This window comes from Onychomys torridus, chromosome 6, assembly GCF_903995425.1.
Source record: "Onychomys torridus chromosome 6, mOncTor1.1, whole genome shotgun sequence".
Lineage (NCBI taxonomy): Eukaryota > Metazoa > Chordata > Mammalia > Rodentia > Cricetidae > Onychomys > Onychomys torridus.
Window position 1 is genome coordinate 4,014,302 of NC_050448.1, and position 23,426 is coordinate 4,037,727.

At 36.3% G+C, this 23,426-nt stretch overlaps 1 protein-coding gene across 1 annotated transcript in view; it reads right to left on the bottom strand.

Annotated features, from left to right (window-relative positions):
- Window positions 1–9,224: 9,224 nt before the first annotated feature.
- The window catches only part of LOC118585533 (inactive N-acetylated-alpha-linked acidic dipeptidase-like protein 2), a 183,371-nt gene continuing 169,169 nt past the window's right edge, over window positions 9,225–23,426 (bottom strand). Inside the window, exon 5 of the mRNA XM_036190210.1 lies at window positions 9,225–9,427. Coding sequence (XP_036046103.1) covers window positions 9,225–9,427 — 203 coding nt within the window. The remainder of the gene's footprint in view (window positions 9,428–23,426) is intronic.

Below are 23,426 nucleotides of genomic sequence, written 5' to 3' on the forward strand. Positions count from 1 at the left end.
AAGCATCTTGACATTTACACTGCTATTTTCCTGCTTTCAAGGATGTACATGAAAAATCATCTTGCCTTGACTTGGCTGGAAATTGTCTTCTGAACTTGCACAAATCCATTCTGGCTAGTTCCAAAAGAAGTTTTTTCTTATGAACTTGCAGCAACATTTCTCATGAGAACATAAAGCTTGCAATATACACATGTGCACAAGCACAAATATCTACCATCCCTTAATTTATAAATAGACCACATTCTTTAAACTACCAAATATGGCAATTTGTTATACTCATTTATTTTTCTAATATGTATTATAGTATTTTTCTATATAGTCTTTCAGTCTATATAAGCAGGACATGGCTGTATAAAGCACATATTTTGTAAAAGTAGGATAGTGTAAGAATCTGTAGATTTATTTTAACATTTTGTTATAATTATGTGTGTGCATGTGTATTGTGTGAGCACCATGTGCCACAGTACATGTGTGGAGGTCTGAGAACATTTTGCAGAAGTCAGTTCTCTTCTTTCAACACACGGTTCCCAAAGACTGAACTTAGATCATTAGGCTTGGCAGCAAGTGGCTTTAACTACCTTGAAAAATCCAGATTTCTTTTAAAGATAACTCTTTTTTTTTATTGCTGGTAATGTCATTCATTTTCTAATTAACACTTCACATTCAATGAAAGAAATTCAGATTTAAATCAAAATATATTATTTTGAATCATTCATAAAAGTTTCTTTCATATATAATGTGAAATGTACAGTAATTAAAGTTGGCATTCCTGAAAGCAGTTAGAGATACTAAAACTAGGAAAGAAACTGCATAAACCGGTAAGATTTCAATAACTTCCATCCCATTTCAGTAATACTGGCTCAGAAACTATGACATATACTTTGTATTATCTCCTTAATGCCAATGAGTTAGCCTTTTTGGCACATGATTTTACTCAACAGCAAGATGGTTGCCCTATGTAGCTGGTTTCTTTAAAATTATTTTTTAGTTCCATGGTTATTTACTAAAATATGTGACCTAAATTTTCACATTATTGCACCATGTAGAAAGAAAACAGTCCTCCTTAGAGAAAACAAGGTACTTTTCAAGTACTTTCTGTAGTTCTCATATTTATAAAAATGGGTTAAGTGTCTTAGGAAGCCCCAAAGTAACTTCCAGCCTTCAGCAAGTTTAGTAGTGAAATATTTGCGTAAAAAAACTGAATCACTTGTTACAAATGGTGAATGTCAAGATGGCTTCATGTCTCAGAAACATGCACATGTTCTCAAGATCATGGCTCACAAGAGTCTCTGAACTGTCCCCAACATGTCTCACATGAGCATAGCTTGTTTCCTACTCTTTCTCATGGTGCCCTGTGTTTTAGATCTACCCATTAAATGTCAAGAGTATTCTGATCATCATCTAAATCTTTCTAATAATAAATTTTGTGTTATTTTTAGGGCAATCTTTATTACAGAAAACAACTTTTCATACTTAATATTACAAAAAACAACTTTTCATACTTAATATGACCTGTCCTAATTCAATTTGAAATAATCAGATTCTGATAGTTTATGAATAAAAGTCAGCATTTATTGATTCAGCATTATTATTCACAGAAAGGTGTATTATCAGTATTTTTGTGTTTTTGTAGCCAAGACATCCATTTGACAGAAATAAGAAACAGTGGGAAAAGGCTTTGTAGGATGCTGTCTTTTAAAAATGGAAAGATAAAGAGTAAGTCCTTGTCTTGAATCTTGGCTTAGACAGAAGTTGGTTAACTTTCTGGGTTTCTTTGAACTTAGATAATACAAACACAAGCGGTAGGCCGTTCTTAAATCTGCACATTTAAATTTCCTAGGTTATGGCAAGAAAATAGCAAGCAGTAAAGATAACTTTTATTTGATAATTTATTACATCTGGTAGAGCTAGCAGATGTTTACTTTCCTTGAGAACCATTTCTACCTACAAAGTAACATTAGATTACAGCTCATACTTGTGTCCCTCTCAATTTTCCATACTCTTGAAATGAAATAAGAAAAATGCAGATACAGTGTAGGACCTCTAGTTCCCCTTCACAAAGTCATAGTAAGTTTGTTATCCTTTGATGAAATTTCCTTTAAACACAGTTGGCAAAGCAGTCTATGTGTGCATGCGTGAGTGCATGAGTGGGTGTGTTCTCACACACATATCTGAACAGGAACACTTTGCTCCAGTTTCCTTTATGTTATTGTGATATTCTGTAAAAAAGCAACCAGAGTACAGCCCACTATAACCTAAGGAAGTCAGAGCAGGGACTCTAAGGGAGGACTGTTTGCTATTCCATAAAGCATTACCTTTCACCAAGGAACTCATAGCCAAGGAAGTGCAGCAGAAAATGGAGGATGCCGTTTATCAGCTGGCCTGCTCTGGTTCATACTTGGCTATTTTATACAACCCAGAGCACTAGACTAGGTACCACCTATTGTGGCATGGGTCCTCCTACAACAATTAGTAATTAAGAATCACAGAAATGCCCATATGCTGATCTTATCTAGGCATTCTCCAATCTAGGCTTTCCTCTCAGATAACCCCAGGCTGTGTCAAGTTGAAATTAAACTCAGCTAGGATAACTTTCCTTACATTTTTTCAGATTATCATTCCTGTAAATGCTCAAAGAAGCTACAGTGAGACTTTATGTTGACATTCTATCTAAATGTAGAGTGAGAACATGCTGCTGTAACTCATACTAATGCCTTGGCGTATTCCTTGGCAGAAAACCTTTGCTATTTGCATCTATGGAGAGCATTTTTAAACCCTCTGATTTTCTACTTGTAAAGTTTAAAAGTTGAAGATATTTGTCAGTGAAGTGCAATCCAGTAATTTAAAATCAAATGCATGGAAAGAGTTAGTGTTCTTTCATTGTTTAGACTATGTAGGCTGGTGTTGGGTGAAAGGAAAAGGGAATAATAGAAACACTATAGCAGCAAGAACATACCCTTAATAGCACAGTAACTAAGGACAAGAAAGAGAATTGAGAATCCTCCTGAGACCCACTAAAACAGTATAGGAAGGATGAATTCACAAGGCAGCAAATCTGTCACAAAGATTGCTAGCAGCGTTTTCACTGGGCACCTTTGTCATATCAGTAACTGGTCGATTTGGAAGATAGCACTATTCAGAGAGTTTCATTATCATTTCTTTAACAGCATGACGAGAAATTAACCAATGTTTATGAAGAGAAAAGACTATTTAAAAAGTAATATTACTGCAGTAATCCTGGGGATAAAACAAGATTTTGTGTCACTTAATAAAAATATAATTCTCCCTTGGTGTTGTGGGGGGAAATGCAAGTACTATACAGTATCAAATAGACACAGTATAATGGTATAATAATTCTTTCTATTTTGTGGCTTTTATAGATCTATAAAGTCCATATATTTATCATACTCTGACCTCATTTCAGAGAACTTTATTCCATTAACATTTCTTAGAGGGTTTCTAGTTTAGAGGAGCAAAACTGATGTTCAGAGATGCCCTTAGCTTCCTGCAGAACATCCAAGCCAATAACGACAAAACGCCTTCCACAAGTCCCTCCTGCTTTTGACAATCCAAAGTCAGCTCCTCCAACATCAATACCTTTTACATGTTGTGAAAGCTATTCTACCTGAATAAATGGAAAGTACCAGCACAATGCAATGTGAAATGTATATATATTGTACAACACAGTGGCCAGGACAATTGAGTGAAGAAATAATGACTTCACACAAACAGTGTTAGAACTGATATTTTGTGCAAATATAAACGAATTAAAAGTATGGTGTTAAACCTTCTACATTTCACAAAGATGTACTCAAAGTGATTAGCATGCCTAAGTCTAAAACACAAAAGTGTAAAATTTTTTAAATTCTTCATGTAAGGAGATCAAGAAATCCAGGTAACATTGGCTTTCATAATCAGATTTTGGAGACCACATAGTAGCACAATATATGAAGGATAAATTTATTAGCTACATTTCATTAATATTAAAAACTCATGCTCACCAAAAGATATTGATATGAAAAAAAGACAAAATGCACACTAGGGGGATCTTTCCCAAACAGTTATCTGACAGAACACTAGCATGGTAGTTGGAATGTAATTGGCCCCCATAGCTCAGAGGGATGGCACTATTGAGATGTGTGATTTTGTTCCAGTAGGTATGGCATTATTGAAGGACATGTGCCAATGTAGAAGTGGGCTTTGAGGTCTCATGTATACTCAAGCCACACTCGGTATCTCAGTCCACTGCCTATTGCCTGCAGGATCCAGAGGTAGCCCCTTTCTAGTCTCATCTTCTTTTCTGGTGCCATGTCTGCTTGCATGCCATCATATTCCACGATGGTGATAATGGACTAGACCCCTGAAACTGTAAGCTATTCCAATTGAATGTTTCCCTCGGTCATGGTGTCTCTTCCCAGCAATAGAAACCCTAAGACAGATGTTGGTACCAGGGACTGAGATATTGCTAAGATAGGCCTTACCATGCTTCTGTAGTGGTGCTGAGTGTGATATGAACTGTGGGTTACTCAATCAAAATGACTCAAAGGAGAACAGTGTTAGTATGTGGCCTAGAGACTAATCCTGTGAAATCTTGGTGAAGAATGTGTCTGCTTTTTGTCCTCATCCAAAAAAGTCTACATGTGGCTTAAGTGAAGAGTTTTATATTAATTCAATTGGCAGAGGAAATCTCAAAACAGCTTAGCACAGACTCTGTTGTATGGTTGTTAGTGTTAACACTAAATGAAGTTTTTTTTTAATTTTAATTTTTTTTTCATTTTAAGTACCACAATCCCAGTTTTCCCTCCCTCACCTCCTTCCTCTGGCCCCCATCTCACTCCCCATCCACTCCTCAGAGAGGATAAGGCCTCCCTTGGGTAGTCAACAAAGTCTGGAATACCAAGTTGAGGCAGGCAGGACCAAGCTCCTCCAGCTTGCATCAAGACTGAGCAAGGTACCCCACTATAGGGGATGTGCTACAAATGAGAAAGAGCAAGGTGAGCAAGGAAAAACACAAAATGTATATTTTGGGGAGAAAAGGAGCACCAGGAAGTAGAATGGATTAAATTCCTGTGTTCAATGAGATAAGCAGATTAAGAAATGGAATAAAGGAAATCATGACCTCAAGGCAAGATCCCATCCGCTAAGTTTCTAACTTGTGAAAAGGAATTAAAGAAAAGCTTGAAGCCAGGTTTCATAGTGTATGCCTTAAATCCCAGCACTAAGAAGGCAGAGACAGGAAGATTTCTGAGTTTGATGTCAGTCTGGTTCTATAGAACAGGTTCTAGGATAGCCAAGTTTAGGCAATGAAAGAAACCATGGAAAACAGAAAGCTGGTAAATGTGTAATTAAACAAAGGGGCCATATTCCAGCCCCAGCAAGCAGCAGAACTTGGCAGCTTTGGCCACATGCTTAGAGTCAACGAACAAATAAGAAAAGCCACGGAGGCCAAGCTCTTTTCAGGGGTGTTTTTGAATGGAGGCCTAGAGAGGGCATTGTGTGATGCTGTGAAGGTAGTGCCTGGATTGCTTTAGAGATCCCAAGATATTGGAAATGTCGTTGCCATAGGATACCTGTTAGCTACTAACAGGGAGTAGAACTAACCCAAGAGAAAGAAGTACGTTGCAGACAACAAAGCTGAAAGGAGTTGGAAATCTAAAGAGTGTTTTGACATCAGACATGGAGATGCAGAGTTTGGGGTTTGCCCAGCTGGTTTTCAGTTTTGCTTTGGCCCAGCATTTCCTCACTATTCTCCCTTCCCTACATTTTGGAATGGTATTGTGTATCCTGGGCCATTATATGATGATAGTATGTGATCCGCTTTTTTATTTTGATTTTACAGGGCATTGCATTGCTAAGTTTTATGAATTATTTTATATTTTGTATACCAGTTGTCTTAGCTAGGGTTTCTATTGCTGTGAAGAGACACTATGAATATGGAAACTCTTATAAAGGAAAAACATTAAATTGGAAGACTTACAGTTTCAAGGGTTTAGTCCATTATATTATCATGGTGGACATGGCAACATGCAGGAACACATGGTGCTGGAGAAGGAGCTGAGAGTGGAGAAGGTACTATATCTTGATCCCATAGGCAATAGGAAGTGATTTGAGATATTGGGCATAGTGTAAGCATATATGAAACCTCAAAGTCCACCTCCACAGTGCCACACTTCTTCCAAAAGTCCATATCTACTCTAACAAAGCTACACCTCCCAATAGTGTCTTTCCATATGAGATTATGGGGGTCAATTACATTCAAACTACCACATTCTACTCCCTGGCCCTCATAAGCTTTTAAGAATACTATAATGCAAAATGGATTTAGTCCAACTTCAAAAGTTGCATAGTTATCACAGTCTCAACAATATTTTAAAGTATAACATTCAAAGTCTCTTCTGATATTCATGAAATCTCTAATAAGAAGTAAAACAACTCAGTTTTGAAATTGGGCAACAGAGCTGAATAGAAATCTCACTTTAGAGAACACAGGTGAGAAGATGGCATAGCAAAGGACTGTCAGTAACACATGCCATCAAGGAATTGCAAATTCAAAAGCTAAATATCAATGTATCCCTTCAGGAGAGCTTATTCCCAGGCCACCAACACAAAATGTAACTGCGGTGAGAGATGACAGATGTACGTGCTATTTACTTTTGAAAATAAAAGATGGTACAGCCACTTTGGAGGACAGTTTCATACAAAGCTGTAAACAATCTTTGCCATGTGCCCAGCATTTAACCTAAGGACAGGCACGTTAAGCTTGTATTTCATTAACAACTATAGTCAAAGTATGGAAAGTGCTAAATATGAACTAGACTATTGCAATAACATTTAGACTTACATTACTTGGATCCAGGGTACACTGTGATAATTATTATGAGTAGAAAATCTGTTTTATTGATATTAGTAACAGACAAATGCTTGCTTTCTTCAAAAAATAGAGGATGAAGTAAATTTAGTCTATAAGTATTATTGAAAGGGTAAGCAAAAGCATATCATATAGGTAAGCAAGAATGTTAAGAAGGGAATGCATTGCATTGTTCATGTAGAAACAGGCCTTATCAAATGGGTCCCCAAACATGACTTACCTGATCTGATAAAGACATTTTAAATAATTCTGTCAATAATGTGATTGAATTTTCTTTAAGTAGTTTTTTACATGTACTATCTTTATATTTTATTTAATCATCTTGTTCTTTCTTTTTCTAACCCTGCACTAAAATACTATCAGGGAAAATGTTTTTTACTTAAAGTGCATGCTAAGTTTCAGGGGCTTAGAAAATACAGGGAGCATATTTAATGCTCAAGTGTATGGATGTCTTTTTGTATGCTGTGAATACGTGTTTCTCTGATTAGTTAATAAATAAAGCTATTTGGCCTATGGCAAGGCAGCTTAGAGGCAGGCAAGAAATCCAAACAGATAGACAGGAAGAGAAAGGAGAGGCAAGGCAGATACTATGAGCTGCTGCCAGGAGAAGCAAGATGTAAAGGTATTGGTAAGCCACAAGACACGTGGCAAAGTATAGATTTATAGAAATGGGTTAAATTAAGATGTAAGAGCTAGCTAGCAAGAAATCTGCCATGGCTATAGTTTAAAAGAAATAAACCTATGTGTGTTTATTTGGGACCAAGTGGCTGCAGGATGTGGGTGGGAGAGATTCCACAGGACCTGAAAAAATTTCTGGCTACATTCAAGTATTATGAAAAAATATATACATAGTACACAACTTTCTCTAACGTCTTGTGATCCAGTTATTGAGTTATAAGAAATTGCATTAAAATTTAATATACATGTAAATTTCAGTTTCAAACTCACAAAGCTAAATTATCAAATACCAAAAGTGGAAGAATGCCTTTATTATGGAAGTTTCCAATATGCTATCTCATTTAATAGATGCAGAAATTAAAATGTGGGTCAGGGAGGTTCTTTTCAGGTCACTAAATTTGTTACCAAACACCATGCAAATTTCATGCTCACTTAACAGTCACAGACTCGGAACTCACAAACCATGTTTTAACATGTACAGTGATGGAAGGCTACTGCTGTAAAAGCTGTCATAGTCTTTGGGAAGCAGGAATTTTAGAAACTTTCTCAGATGCAACTAAGATTTCTATACCTTTGTATCAATTATTGATTCCTTGCTTTAACCTGTGTTTATACATAGCATATCAAGCAATTCTAGTCATGAAATAAGATAGTAGACAAATGGCAAAGCCATGGAGAAGTGAGGTAGTACATCAGTTCAGTAAAGAACTTTTCATACAGGGTCATAAATTTAACACTTAACAAGTATCATTTATATATATATAAATATGTCATGCATATATAAGATACATACATATGAATATATATATATATAAAGTTATTGTGACCAGATACATTCTAAAAGCATGTATTACAAAGAAAGTATATATTTTATCCTGAGTAGAAAGATGAATAAATTATATAAAACACTTACAAAGTATTCAAAGTTGTTTAACTTCCATCTCCCCTTTGTTTATTTTATACTTTGATTACATCCTAAACAGAACTATATCTCACATGTTTTTGGCATGCAGCCCAAGTTCTACTGCTGTCTTTCAACAAAACTATAGTCTGCATGTTCTCAAGAGTGTTCTTGTGACTCTCCAACTAAACTGCCCCTGTTCTCTCAGTTATTTCAAGATCTACCAAAGCTGCATGGTACCAAAATATTAAATGTATTCAATAGAGTCGTAAATTATAGTCAGTAGAATTAAGCCCAACATCCTAGACATGTTCTTATTAGGAAAAAGCTGCTTGGCCTATCCCTTGGCACTCAAGAAAGCATATTTCTCCCCATTGAAGTTTTAGCTGCACTTGATTTTCCAGTATTGATATCAGTATGAGACATTTTATCATGTGTCCTTCATTCCATATTTATTCACTTGAGGTTAGCTTTGGATGATGATTTTCATCTCCATGTTCAATCTATAACTATTTCATTATTTTGTTTTTAAAATAGATTATTTACATATGCTTATCATTAGTTTGGATCAAATCTATCACCTTTCTTTTCTCCCTAGTACTTCTCCTGCCTTCTCCCCACTTTTCCATTCAAGTCATGTTTCTGTGCTCTCACTATGAGCACTGTTCTCAAATACATTAATGTGGAGTTTCTTTGAAATAGTGTTATAGTCTTTACCATATTCAGGAAGTAAAGTTAAGGTTTTGAGGGAAAGACATAAATGTGGAGGTATATTTCCTACCTATAAAAACCTGGTGGCACTTGCTCAACCAGGAAGTTCTTCTCCAAGTCTTGAAGGATGTCATTCAGCATTCGGACACGGCTGGGAGCTCTCTCCTTTGGGTCATTAGCAGGCCGCATCTCATCTGACTGGAAGAGTTCAGCACTTTCCCTCAGGAGTGCTGCCATCGCAAGCAGGTGAGGGACACTGGGCTCATCACCTGGTGAAGAGAAATGAAGCCATCTTAGGGGACATTTCATCACAGGAGCTAAGCAAACATATACCATCTTGACTTTCTTTTATAAATCAGATACACTACTGATGAGAGAGTGGCCTGTCATCAATAGTCATGTCACTTGCCTCCCCAGACCAAGGTTTATATGCTTCAGTTAAATTCTAATAACATATCTATCAAACATATTGTCCAAACTTGTGTTTATATTCTGTTACATTAAGTGAATGGCTACTCACTTATGACAGAAGGTCAGTACTGATGATGGGAATTAGTATATTACAATCACTGAATAAAGCCTCATACACAATTATCTGATTAAATAATCACCAAGTATTGTTAGTTACATCATTTAAAATTTTCTAAGCCTTGTTTATTTTACATGAGATGAAATTAATTAAGGCTCACAAATTAATTAGGTCACAAATCATCAAGCAAGTAACAGGGTTGAATTGGAACCTTGATCCTGCTAGCTCAACAGTCCTTGCTCACTACAGTATTCCTGCATTTGAAGAAAAACATCTAAAAGATCCATGCATGGTGGTACATGCCTGCTTTGCCAGCATTTGGGAGGTAGAGGCAGAAGTATCTTGAACTCAAGTTCATTCCTGGTTACATAGAGAATATGAATCAACCAAGGCTACATCAGACACCATCAAATGCAATGATAAAAATAAATAAAAGAATGAAAAGAAAAGAATATCTCTTCTTATAATTAGATGTAATATATGTCACTACATGGTATTACATGCCCTTGGGGCTCTATTTTTTTCAATAGAAGTTTTTTATAATGCATATTTGAAATATATTTTTGACTTTACAATATACCAGAAATCATTACATATGCTGCTACATTTGTTTGTTTCTCTGATAACATTCTTTTTGTTTATGTTTCCACTTGTTGGGCCGCGTATTAATTGTGTTAGCCAAGCATCCACAGGTACACCCTTTGTCCAAGAGAAAAGGTATGTCTAGAACTACAGTTGATTTGGACCTTTGGGCAAGCCTACCAGAGTCTGGTGCCATGTTCTTAACCCCTGGTATCTGTGTGATATTTGTAGCACTCCTGAACCTCTGAAACCTTAACTGTCAAATAAGTATAATAACATTACTTACTGCATAGCTTTTTCATGATGATCAAATGACCAAGAACTTCCCTCCAAATAAGCAGATGTTATTTGAAACCATGTTTGAAAGCGTATCTGTTAGACTTTTACGAGAGAAGTTTCAATGATCATCTTCTATATATTCCACGATTATTGTAGAACAATGACTACTATCATTCTTAAATGACTTGAGACAACTAACTCCAACAAAATCAACATATCAGTTCAGAGTTACTTCAATTCAAATTGTTTCAGGAACATAGACATACAGTCTAAGTTTCTGTCACAGGAGTGAGGCACTGAGGGAGGCAGATGTGGGCATCCTTCTAAGGTTTTCATTGTGGGGAGCAGAAGAAAATAATAAACCCCCCCAAAAAAATTCTCCTGTGGAAGTCCAAGATGGTCAGCTCCTCAGACACCTGATATCCCTATTATTATAGACTTTCTGTGCATCTTCTTTCATTGCAGAGTCCAGGAATTTCCTTCTACTCCTGTACTAGTATACTTACTCTGCTCAAGTCATCAGGCTTGGCAACGAGTGCCTTAACCTGCTGAGACATCACATTGGCCTACATTAAAAAATATTAAAACACAAAATTTGTTGTATAAAGTGTGTGAAAACATTTACAGATTGGCTTAAAAGAAGGATCTGAACAAAAAATAAAAATTTTAAGTATTATGTGTTTACAGATGTTGTTAAAGTTTGTACAGAAGAAATATGAAGCTGAAGATAATTTTTAGATCCTTGCTCACAAACAATGATATGGTACATTCAACTGCAGGAGTCACCGTGTTTGGGCACTTTCTGTTTCACTGTGTATTCCACGTTGATTAATTTTTGTGCTTGATTAGCCAACAGATTATGAGGATAACATGTTATTCCTTTAGTTCCAAATAACTTAGTGGAATTTTAGAATGACATTCATTTTCTTAAAGTGTGATGATTCACCAAAGCTAATGCATAAAAAGCTCAGATTATTTTTGCACAAAGAATAAAGGAGATAGATAAAGTTTATTACAATTCACTGAAACTGAAAGAGTGAACAAGGAAAAAAAAAGTAAGTTCAACATCTTTGAGATTCTTCCACTTAAGAAAGAAATATCTGTTCTGATCTACCATCTGCTGCAGAATTGAAGACATTACTACAGAATCAAGTGAGACAAACTGTACCATTCTCTCTTATTTAGCTTTAAAGGAATTTATCTTTTATGGTAGGCAGAGAACTGACAGCTTTCGGAACTACTTAGTTCCAGAAAAAAACAAAAGTGGCAACCTGCCTGACACAGAGCAGGCATTACTTCCAGAGTCAGAGGTCAGGGATTGAGAAGCCACTCCACTTGTAATGCTCACCCAATCTTTTCAAGGTATAAATTATGCTTCAAGGACTCTTAGCAGCCATCTCCCTGACAATTAATTAGAGCTTGTTATTACCTTTCAAACATTCCCCAAAGAAACTCCTCTGTTTCTCTTTGAAATTTTGTTGATCCCAGGTGAAGTAACCCTTCATGTTTTTTTTGGATCTGCATGAGAATGTTAGCTGTATCACAGAAAGACATTTGTCTACTTAGTTATAGTCATTTTCATGGTACCTAAAATTATACCAGATATGTCAATTAATGAAGGAACCACTACATTACCTAGTAATATCACAGAATTCAAACATCGGTGTCATTTTTATCTCTTTGTGTCTGTTTCTCAGTTGAAAAGAAACTCAAAGGAGAATACAATGTATTTTTATCCATATATCTGGCTACTGGGGTAATAGCTATTCTACCATAATCATTTTAAAGAAAAGAAAACAAGAATTGAATGTTGAGTTATAAGATAATGTCTTCTTTGAAATATATTGATGCATTAAACAATGTTTACAAAATTATTCAGGGAGATATTTGGTTTGTAACAGTCACCTACAATACTATTTCCTTTACTTTCTAGATTTAAATGATTTAGCTGAAAAAAATAGAAACATAAAAAAAGAAAATTATTTTAAGGTAGTAATCAGTTAATTTACATAATGTTAAATCAAAATATTCCCCCACAGATCTATAAAAACTGCAAATTTCACTTAAGGTCTGGAATGTCAGAGAATGTAAAACTGCTGGAGCCTATTATCAGCTCACCTTTAAAGATACTATTTCCATTTGATGAAAAACTATGCCTGGAAACAAAAGACTTCTCAGAAAACAGGTTAAGATTATCTTAAAGCTATATCCTTGAGATCTACAAACCAATGATTTGATATCAATAAAAAGATAACAGTTGTATCTACATAATTACTACAAATGTGGTCTGGAGTAAATTATTTAATGTTTGTCCTTGACCTCTCTTAAGGAAAACATTCAATTCATTTTCTAAATGTGTAGGCTACTATAAATCAATTGCTTTTACTAGAACAGACAAATGAAATAAGCTATCTCCAACTTATTTTTGAAAGGGAGAGAGAAAAACAACAAAGTTTTCACAGTTCTCTGAGTTTAACCTCAAGGATTTTCTCCTAAATACTTTCCAGATCTCTGTCCCCCAGTGTCACAGTACTCCCTGTTTACACATTAAGAAGTCTCAGTTCATTCTGGGATGTCTGAGTCTGAAGCCATGTGTCCTCACCAAGGGCTGGCCTCACCAACCTCTGTGAAGAAAGAAAAGGATTGATGTGGGAGTAAAGGAATACAAGGTCAACCTTTAAAAATTATGGTCACATCTTTACCTCTGGTGGAAAGCCAACAAATAATACATTTTTAAAGCTCTGTAGAAAATACTAGTTTGTTTTAAATGTTGCCTGATATAGTACATAATATTTAAAACTGCCTACTAAAATTGTGTGTTCCAGATGCTTTAAGTTCTTCTACATTTGGAATGGAAGACTTTTGCATTTTCCATGCATCTCAAAGTAAAATTCATGGACTTTGGAAGTTCTTAAGAAGTAATTCTTTATGCATTCATATGTCACTGCTAGGAAATAGGTAAAGGCAAATAAGATTAATAGTTATAATAATGTGTGAATTAGTTAGAAAAGGACATAATACTCATAAACATGCAGTGTCAATGTCATGTGAAATCATTGTATATAAGGGCCACTGATGCCTTTGGGATCATTTACAAAAAGGAAGAAAAATTTTGGAGACATATTTTGGGATTATCTAAAAATAGCTTATGCCAAATGACTCTTGAAAGTTCTGGCACTTTCTATATACTAAATCATGTCAAGGATGTTTTCTATCTTAAACAGCAATATTGATGTGTTGCTACAGCTACACTGTAGAAGACAAACTCTCCTCACTCAGGAAGTCTCCTTCAAATCTCGACCACTATTACCCTATAGCATCCTTTCCTAACTAGAGTGTGGCTCCTAAGCAGTGTTGTATTGTGGATTGAGAGGTATATTGAGACCTAGTAAATATAAATACAAGGCTAACCTATGAGTGATTAAATGAACCTATCTTTTCAAGACGTATAACCTCCTTTAATTTAAGTTTCAAATTAAATCTAATCCTGGCAGCTCTTGAATACAGCTCTTGACTCATGTCACACACAGTGCATAAGGCAAACTTAACACAGTGTACTGGCCTCTTTGTATAGTGACCCCAGGACTGCCCAAATATTTCTCAGAAAGCTTATTCCTCAAGAAGATTATGCAGTTTCCCAAATTCCTTCCCTAGTAGGTCAGAAGATCCGCATAACTGACACATTTCCTATACACATGAGCCGTCAAGATCCAACACCAACTGGAGTGTTGACAGAACCCACGAAGTCTGACTGTCATGTCCTGACATGACAGCATCTAGGTCTGTACAAGACACCCTCCAGCCTAAACTACTTCATAGCTTGGTGAGTTTCACAGGGATAAACCACTGTGCCTTTACCTGCCTTACAAACTGACAAGTTTATTGCTGTCCTATTTTAAAGACCAATTTTACCTTCTACTTCATTGGTTTCTTAGGTTAGGATTTCATAATCCAAAAAGTTTTAGATATTAGCTTTTGTGCACTTACATATGATTTGGTTCTATTTTACAATTGTACTTTTAAAAATTCCACTCCATTTCCTTTTAAATTATGGGGGAAATGTACTCAAACACTACATTTTTACGTAAAACAAGCATAGCTTTTCTTGTTTACTACCGTTTCCCAGAAACCACTGCTGTGTCCACAAGTATATCGCAGCTTTAAAGGCACTAATAGTTGCACAATTGCTGCTTAGACCTCTCTGATGTAGAGCAACACAAAAAGGATAACATGATTGGTGTAATATGGTGTAAAAGCTTAGTAGGATGTTATTTAGAAGAAAACATATGCTACTTTATGTTATCTTAAAGATATCTCATAGCACCATTAAAGAGAATAAAAGAAATTGCCAATATGATGTCAGCCAAGGGAACAGATTTTTATTATGCTATACTTTTTGTTCCTCATGCTGTCTTCTTCAGTAGGAACTACAGTGCATCATCTCAGCTGGCTCCTTAGGTAAAGAAAGATGTGTGGAAGCTAAAGCAAGAATAATGCTCAGATAATCCAGACTTGATTTTACAGTGCATATCAAATATTTAAGGATGAATAATAGAGAAGACTATATAGTAACTATGGCTAAACTGAACGCAATTAAGATCCTCACTGGCAAAGATTACAAAAGGATATTTGGGGAAGAATTAGGCACTAGCTATTTTTTAAATTAATTAATTAATTTATTTATTTATTTATTTATTCATTTATTTATTTATTTTTGGTTTTTCGAGACAGGGTTTCGCTGTGAAGTTTTGCGCCTTTCCTAGAACTCGCTTTGTAGACCAGGCTGGCCTCCAACTCACAGAGATCTGCCTGTCTCTGCCTCCCGAGTGCTGGGATTACAGGCGTGCGCCACCACCTCAGATCTTTCAAAAAGTAGTTTGGCATTATATTCTTGAAGGCAAAAGTTATCCAATAGCTCAGACAGACTTCATTCAGGAGTACTTTAACTACATGGATGCACTTTCCCCAACACTGCCTGGAGTGAGGTTTTCCTTCGTGTAGATCTAATGAGAAATGTCCCCCAATAGGTTCACATGTTTAAAGCTTGGTCCCCAGCTGGTGGTGCTGTTTGAAGTGGTGAAGCCTTTAGGAGATGGCACCTTGCAGGAAGCAGTACAGCACTGGGAATGGACCAGCTTCCCACTCATTCTCTCTGCCTCATGTTTGTTGTTGAAGAGGTGATCTCTCAGATTTGTCCTCTGACTGCCTGTTGCCAGGCCTCTCAATACGGACCTCTCTCCCCTTCTGGAACCTTGAGCCAATATAACTTTTTCTTTTATAAGTTTCCTTGGTGATCATATTTTATCACAACAGAAAATTAGCCAATCTCCTAACACTGTATGGAGTGAGCTCTGCCTCCATCCCTGCCTGCCTGGTATAAAAAAATGAACCATGAACTCTTTATATAACTCACTGATGTTTCCACTGTGCAAAGGAGTAAAGATCTGACTGACAGCTTTGAAAGAGAGAGCTAAAGAGTTCTGTTCTTTTTAAAAGATACATTTATTTTTATGAATATGAATATTTTGCTTGCATGTAAGTATATGTATCACATAAGTCAAAGGAACCAACGGAGCCCAGAAGAGGATATTAGATTCCCTAGAACTGGAGATACAGTTTTGAGCTATTATGTGGCTTCTGGGATCTGAACCTGGGTCCTTTGCAAGAACTACAGTACTCTTAACCACTGAGATGCCTCTCCAGCTCCCAATGCTTTCTAAAATAAACTATATTCATTTACTATACATTCTTATCATTATGCACCTCAGGCAGAAATTTGAAGCTGTATATTTAAGGGTGTATGTGAATTTAATTTAGCATGGTCTAATTCAAAAAAAGCAAAGACAAGGTTTCAATAAAATGGCTCAACTTGAGGGAATGTCTTTATATTCTATTACAAGTAAGAATTATTTATGATCTTGTTGCTAGAGAACAAACCCAGGGACTTGAACATACAGACTAAGCAAACCAACTGAACCAATGAAATGATCAAACTCTATTAAAGCTCAACATTAATGTAAAAGGTTTAGAGTAATAGATTAATATTTTGTGACTTCATAGACATGGGGTTTGGGATTAAAAATACATTCTGGAAGATTTTTAATATAATAGTTACTATAGTGGGAGAGTAGGAAAAATATATAAATAAGAGCTCATCATCTGACTGCAGTCATAAGCAGAGGAACACACATCTGAGTGGGGCCTTGGGGAAGGAAAGAGTCATCACAAAGGGGAAAGTGTGACTAACAGTAAATTGTGCAACAAGAGATGAACAAAAGTAAACTGTGGGAGCCCACAATGATTCCTTACTGAGGGTCAGAGAATCTGGGCTTACCTTACACAGCAGGGCTATGTGGGAAGATGATTTGGCCACTGGTGTGTTTACCAGCTGTTTGTAAGGGTCTACACTGTGCTGTACAGTGTGCTTTGATCTTGCAAGGGTGAGGTCTTTTGCCTCTTCCTTTGGCATGTTATAAAAAGCCCTTCTGAATAAATGAAGAGGCTTTTGGGTATTGACCCAGGCCCTCCTGAAGCTGTCCTGTGTTTCTGTCTTTCTTCTTATCATCTATGTCTCTCTATCAGATATTTTCTTATCCCTCTCTTCTCCACCTAAGAATCCTGCAAAAGATTGGAACAGGTTTGAGCTGGACTCCCACAGTAAACACATAATTCCAAGGATTATGAGAAGAACCATGAACATAGAATATCAATGAAGGGGCATTACTTGAAAAACAAGCAGAACCAGTGATTTTGAAGAAACCCTGTGGGGGAAAAAACTCTAGCTGGACAGGCCAACACCAACAGTATGAAAATGGATGAGATTATGTTCTGGTTCCTCTCTCAAATATTTAATTGGTTTAGGTGTTGATTATCAATAAGTGAGGCATATACTTTAATATAGTCATATAGTCAGAATTAATACGTAAATAAAGTGAGGATTAAGGCTAAATCTATTTTTTAAAATATTTGTCAACTCTTTTGGTTCACTAAAAGTGCTCTGTAAAGTACTTAGCACACAAATAAGCTGTGTTTCAGACATTCCTGTTATGAACAGTATGCTGGAGATCTAGCACCATCCCAAATGTCCATGGAAATAAAGTGAAATTTGTTTTTGGAATCACTGGAATTTAGACTGCCATGAACTTGAAGGGGAGTTCACAGAACTAGGAGAGCAGAGAGATGGCTCCCTGTGTATCAGCAAGTGCACAGTTGGCACGGGTGGTAATTAAAACCAAGATGGAGACAGATGGCATTAGAACAGGAATCATGCAATTTGTTTGGCATATAACTTAATTTTGCCAATTGGGAAATTCATTTTATATTACTTAGGAAGAAAATTAAACATATTATGTGAGTTTCAATGCTCATGACATTTAAAAATTGAAGCTGCAAATATAACAGGACTGTAAATCCTGGTCTCTCTGCACCATCACCTTGAAAATTCTGCCCTGTTTCCAAATGTAGTGAATGAGATCAGCGAACTACCAAAGCTAGTTAGAGGGAAGCAGATCCCATTGAATCAGCATTGTCAGTTATTTAAGGAACAGGGGGATAGCTGCCAACAAGTATTTAAATTTAGTGAGACAATCTGAAGGTGGCAACAAGCCACAGTGTTCAAAATTATGTTTCCTACTAAGTCTGGTTTACACTAAAAAAATGTATCTATAGCCAGATCAAATGGAAATTACTTCTGTTTATTTGGGCTCATGCAACTTTTACAATAACTTTAAATTACTAATATTCAGACTTCTGACAATGAAAAAAAAATAGGCACCACAACTCTATAGGCATTGATTGTTTTAAAGTACTCTTTTATATGTTAAAATATAATAAAAGTGAGAAACAGCAACTGAGTGAAATTATTAGCTACCCATTCTCTAGTTTGTTTGCAGATTCCCCAACTATAAGCCTACTTTACTTCTTATTTCCTTGATGCCTGCCCTGACTCCAACAATCCAGTACCATCGTTTTCTAGGAGAATCTTTCAGACTTACCTTTCTTTATCAAAAGCATATCTAAGGAGTCTGAGGGAAATATATGAGTCATTAAAGGGCTTGTCTTAGAAGCATAAGGAATTGAGTTCAATCCCTAGCTCCCACATGAAAAGCTAAACTTGTTGGCACAGACTTAGAATTCCACCATTTTGGAGTCAGAGGCAAGCAGGTTCCCAGCTAACTAGTCATCATCTGAGCCTAATTGCTCAGTCCCAGGATACCAAGAGACTGCCTTAAAAGACACACAGAAGCACTTGAGGACAAAGGAAGAGCAGCAAATCGTGTCCTCTGGTCTCCAAATGTGTGCACATGTGCACCTGTGCACACAGACAAGAATTAAAAGACACGAAATACATCTGAAGTGTATCATTTACCTTATCTGTCACTACTTCCACTTGTCTTTGGCATTGGCCAAATATTAAGAGCCAAGGTCACTCGGTCAAAAGACACTTTCAAGAAAGAAGCAGTAAATCAACTCAAACAAATTATTCACTAGTAAATGATCCTTCTTTCTAGTGCTTATGGGAACAGTGGAGAATGGTTGGCTATGACCAGAACTAGTGTCATAAATAAACACGATGGCCAATTGTCAAGGGCGAAAATTACAGTACAGAAAATGCAATTGGGTTTCAGGGATCCTAATGCTCCACTGCTTGCACAGAAGAGAAACAGTATTTTATAGTTCAGCCCTGAAGGTCACTTTTTCTTTTCCTTTATGATAATTTAGAATATGAGACTTATACTTATCATCGCTAACTATCATAACAGAATAGGAAATAAATCAGCAATTTTTAAGCAATAATTAAGCTTGTATTAAGCAGCAACAATGTGTATTTCATTTAACATGCTACAGAGACTATTTAGTACATGGAAGTGGCATTGTTGACAAAATCAATTACTTACTTAGGTGTTGAGATCATAGTCATATTTATACATTAGCATTTTGAAGTAATATGTATTGAAAATATAGCTAGAGCCAATAAGATAGAAATTGAACAGGTTCATACAAGTTAGCAAGCAATTAATATTTCATCATTTTAAGTTAGGATGACTTAAATACCAAAAGAAAAAATGCCTATGTTGAAGGCTACAAGCCACAGACAGCTCTTTGACAAATGGTTAGGCACAAGACATTAAAAGAATTTTAAACATGTGTTTGTTAAATTGTATTTTACTATCATCGAAATTTTAATATGGGTAGCTAAAATTGGACTTCATAATTCTGAATTAAACTCCACTACTGAAGGAGTTTCCCATGAGACATAAAACAATGAAAATCACTACTTAGTGAAAGGCAAAGTTCTTCACCTGATGAAGAGGCACCCTAACAAAACAGCAAGAAGCCTAGCATTCCAGGCTGAGCGCACACAAAACCTAAGAACACACAAAAGCTTCAAACACTTCTGTATTTAGACAGCAGAATTTGATCTCAAGTGGAAATAAATCCCTACAGAACAACCAGGCTTTTGTCTCTTGGTGGTGATCTTTCTTGCTATAATGGCATATACCTGAATAGAGAGTTATTAACCTGGGCTACATGCAGAGTGTTTTCATTTTTACACACTTACTTATTTTGTGTATGTAAATGCAGTCAGTCATGTGCCATGGCATATGTGTGGAAGTCAATTTTCTTCTACCATTTGAATATTATGGTGGTTTAAACACATCAACAAGAACCTCAGAGTACCCAGAATGTGTCTGTGTTTCACTTAAGAAAGAAATTAGTAAAGCATTTCTCCTTGGTGTCATGTAACCAAGAGCAAGGGCAGATTTCAATTCTCTATTTCCCTTCCTGTGTCTTCTGTCATTCCTGCATGTCTGTTGTGGGAGAATGCATCTATGCCTGCCTGGATGCTATCTTGTGAGTCTGTTTCTCCCCGGCTCTGTCTGTATGTCTCTAACAAAGAGCTTTGCTCTTTTGTTTACTGAACAGCACAGAAAGGATGGACATGAATAAGGTACTGTATATAGCAGTCTTTAGATAGTTTATAAAGCATGAAGTTACTGACTCCAACTGACCACACCTGACCGAGAAAACAGAGTGCTACAGACATTGTTTCTCAAACAATGTACATATACTATGTCCAATATTTATGGTAGATATTCATTTATTAAGGGCATTTTTCTTATGAATGGTTTTAACAAATATTAACACGTATACTCATGCATTGCTCTTCGGGATAGAGGCATAGAAGAGTATATAATTTAAGATTTCAGCTATCCATTACCTAAGGTTGTAAAAGTTGATTATGTGGAAAATCTTGCTTGTTTTCTTAAAAGTTGGATAAACAGCCTGAGTATACAGTGGGATAAAAGTCTTAAGTCTTAAGTGACCTCAAAGTACATTATTAGCTGTGAGGTCCAGTAAAAGTTCTAGCTTCTTTGGGCAGAGGGGATATTTCCATAACAATGCATCCCACAGGATGTGGGTGAGGGGCAGGGTGGAGCTCAGGCCTCAGCATCTGTTTGAGCCATCTCACTGACCTTCAGAGTGACTTATTTGCCAGTTTCCTCTACCTTCAGCCTGGCACTGCTCTAATTGCATGGCTTCCCTACCTGCTCAGGTCTGGGTTATTTTGCCTCTCATGTCCTGTCTATGACTAGGCCTAGGAGATTAAATTGTGAGATTTCTAAATCACTTCCCATTCTTCTAACAATAAGAACTCCTTCTGAATCAATTCTTGTCTAATTTTTGACAACTTAGTTCTCAGTTAATGAAGTACAAGAAAATGACAGTCTCTGTGATCCTCTTGATCCTTTGTCCTAGAGAGGACCACAAAGAATTGACTGTCCTACTTCTCAGAACAGTTAAAAGACCTTTGCAATGCTATGTCGTCCATGCTGGAAGCAAAGCAGCTCCTTATCTCTGGCTACAGGGCTACACCTGCCTAGAGAACAAACTGAAGCAGCAGGATTTGCTGAGATCCTAAAGTCATTGGCATTAAGTCACATCCTTCCAGTCTTCAAGCTTTCTCATGACTTTCTACTGTTTATCAATCTCCAGATAAAAAGTAAGTATTGTTCTCTATTTCCTGAATCCCCATTTCAGAAGGCTCTTGTGTACATATGATTTATATGAAGTAAATGTGTTTGCCTCAAAGGGTCCAATCATCATGCTAGGGAAAGGGACAATAATTGTTCTTCTCCACACCTACACCTCCATCTGAAGGTATAAAACGGTATAATTATGCTTAATTATCACATTTACAATATATACTCATTAAACCACACATTCTTTCTAGGATCTCAAAGATACCTAAGACATTGCCACTCTTTCATAGCTCCCTCATCTCTTATTATCCCTACACTATTTCATTATTCTTTATGAATAAAGAGACTTGAGAAGACCTTACATGACCACCTTTACCATCTACCATGTCCTATATCTTTCCTCACACTTTAGGGATGAATTTTTTTCTGCTCCCCATTTGGTCTGCACGCTTGTGCTTTCTTTGTGTTAATGTGCTGTGATCTTAACCCCCAGAAGAATTGCATTAGCCTGTCTGTCTTTGGGAAATGACTAGGTTATTAGTCTAGAACCCTTAAGCATGAGACAAACACCCTCATAAAAGAGGCCCAGATACTTATCATCTACCTTCTGTCTTGTGAGATGAGAGAAAACCATCAGCATCTGGGCACCAGGATGCAGAGACTAATCTGGGCCTGGTTCTTGGGCTTCTCAGCCCCAAGCACCATGGCTGTTAAATCCCTATTGTTTATCTAAATTTACAGCTTTTGTTACTGTGTCCCAAATGGGGCAACTCCCATCTTAACCCACAGCAAAGCCCTCAAACTGAAGGTATCTTTCTCAAGAATATCAGGCAAGTAATTCTTTCATTACGAACAAATTTTGCCTCCCCACAAGACCATTACAATCAAAACAAAAATATGCTAACCTTCCTGACTCTGTCTATCATCACATGTCCTTGGTTAGTTCCTGTCAGCCTATTCTCTTTAAGTCCCTCTAATTATGCTTTTGTACACACCATTGTTGAAAAACAACTTGTAACAAGTTACTTCTCTTGGGAGAAAGATGGGACTTATATTAAAAGGGGTCTTTGCCCACCAAAACTAGATTAATAATAATAGGTCTTTTTGAGCCCTAAAAGTAACCTAAATTATAAAAGTGTTAGTAGTTGTTAAAATAATAAACCATTTTGCTACTTATTGTTTAAAAAAAAAGAGAGCATTTAAAATCATTTTATTGACACTTATATTTTTACTTTCCTTAATTTCTTTAACTTTTTAAATTGTAATTCTATTTTTCTTTCTTACAGATGCATTGATCATAGACAATTTCCACTCAGAAAAAAACTTGTTTATAATTCTATTATACAATGTTGGTATTTTCAAGTACACTACTTGAGATTCTTTCTCATACATGATACTTTACAGATGGACAAGGATTTCATATCATTAAAAGCCTCCTCTTTTGTTCTCTGAAAGTTTGAAGTACTGTCTTCCAGACCAACAGAATTTTACAGAGGATAAAGTTCACATGCTAACAAAAAGCAAAACAGCTTCCAGAACAAACAAAACAGATTTTTTTTTAAAGGATAAAATTCTTAGAGAAAGGTTATTATTCACAGGACTCTTTATTTTCTGTCCTGCTCTATGTGTACTTGGTAAATCCCATGTGCTTCACTGCCACATGGCTGAGCTCCAAATAGTCTAGAAATGGCAAATGAAGTGGAGACAGAATGGCACCAGTAACCATGGCAACCTTGGAGAGAATGAAGCATGAACGAAGAGAACTACAGAGATTAAAATGAGTAGCCAAAAAGTGACAAAACCATGTGTTCATCCAGTGTAAGAGTAAACACACAATAAACAAACCAGCTTGGATGACTGTCTGAGGAAGAATAATTTCAACTTAAAACAATA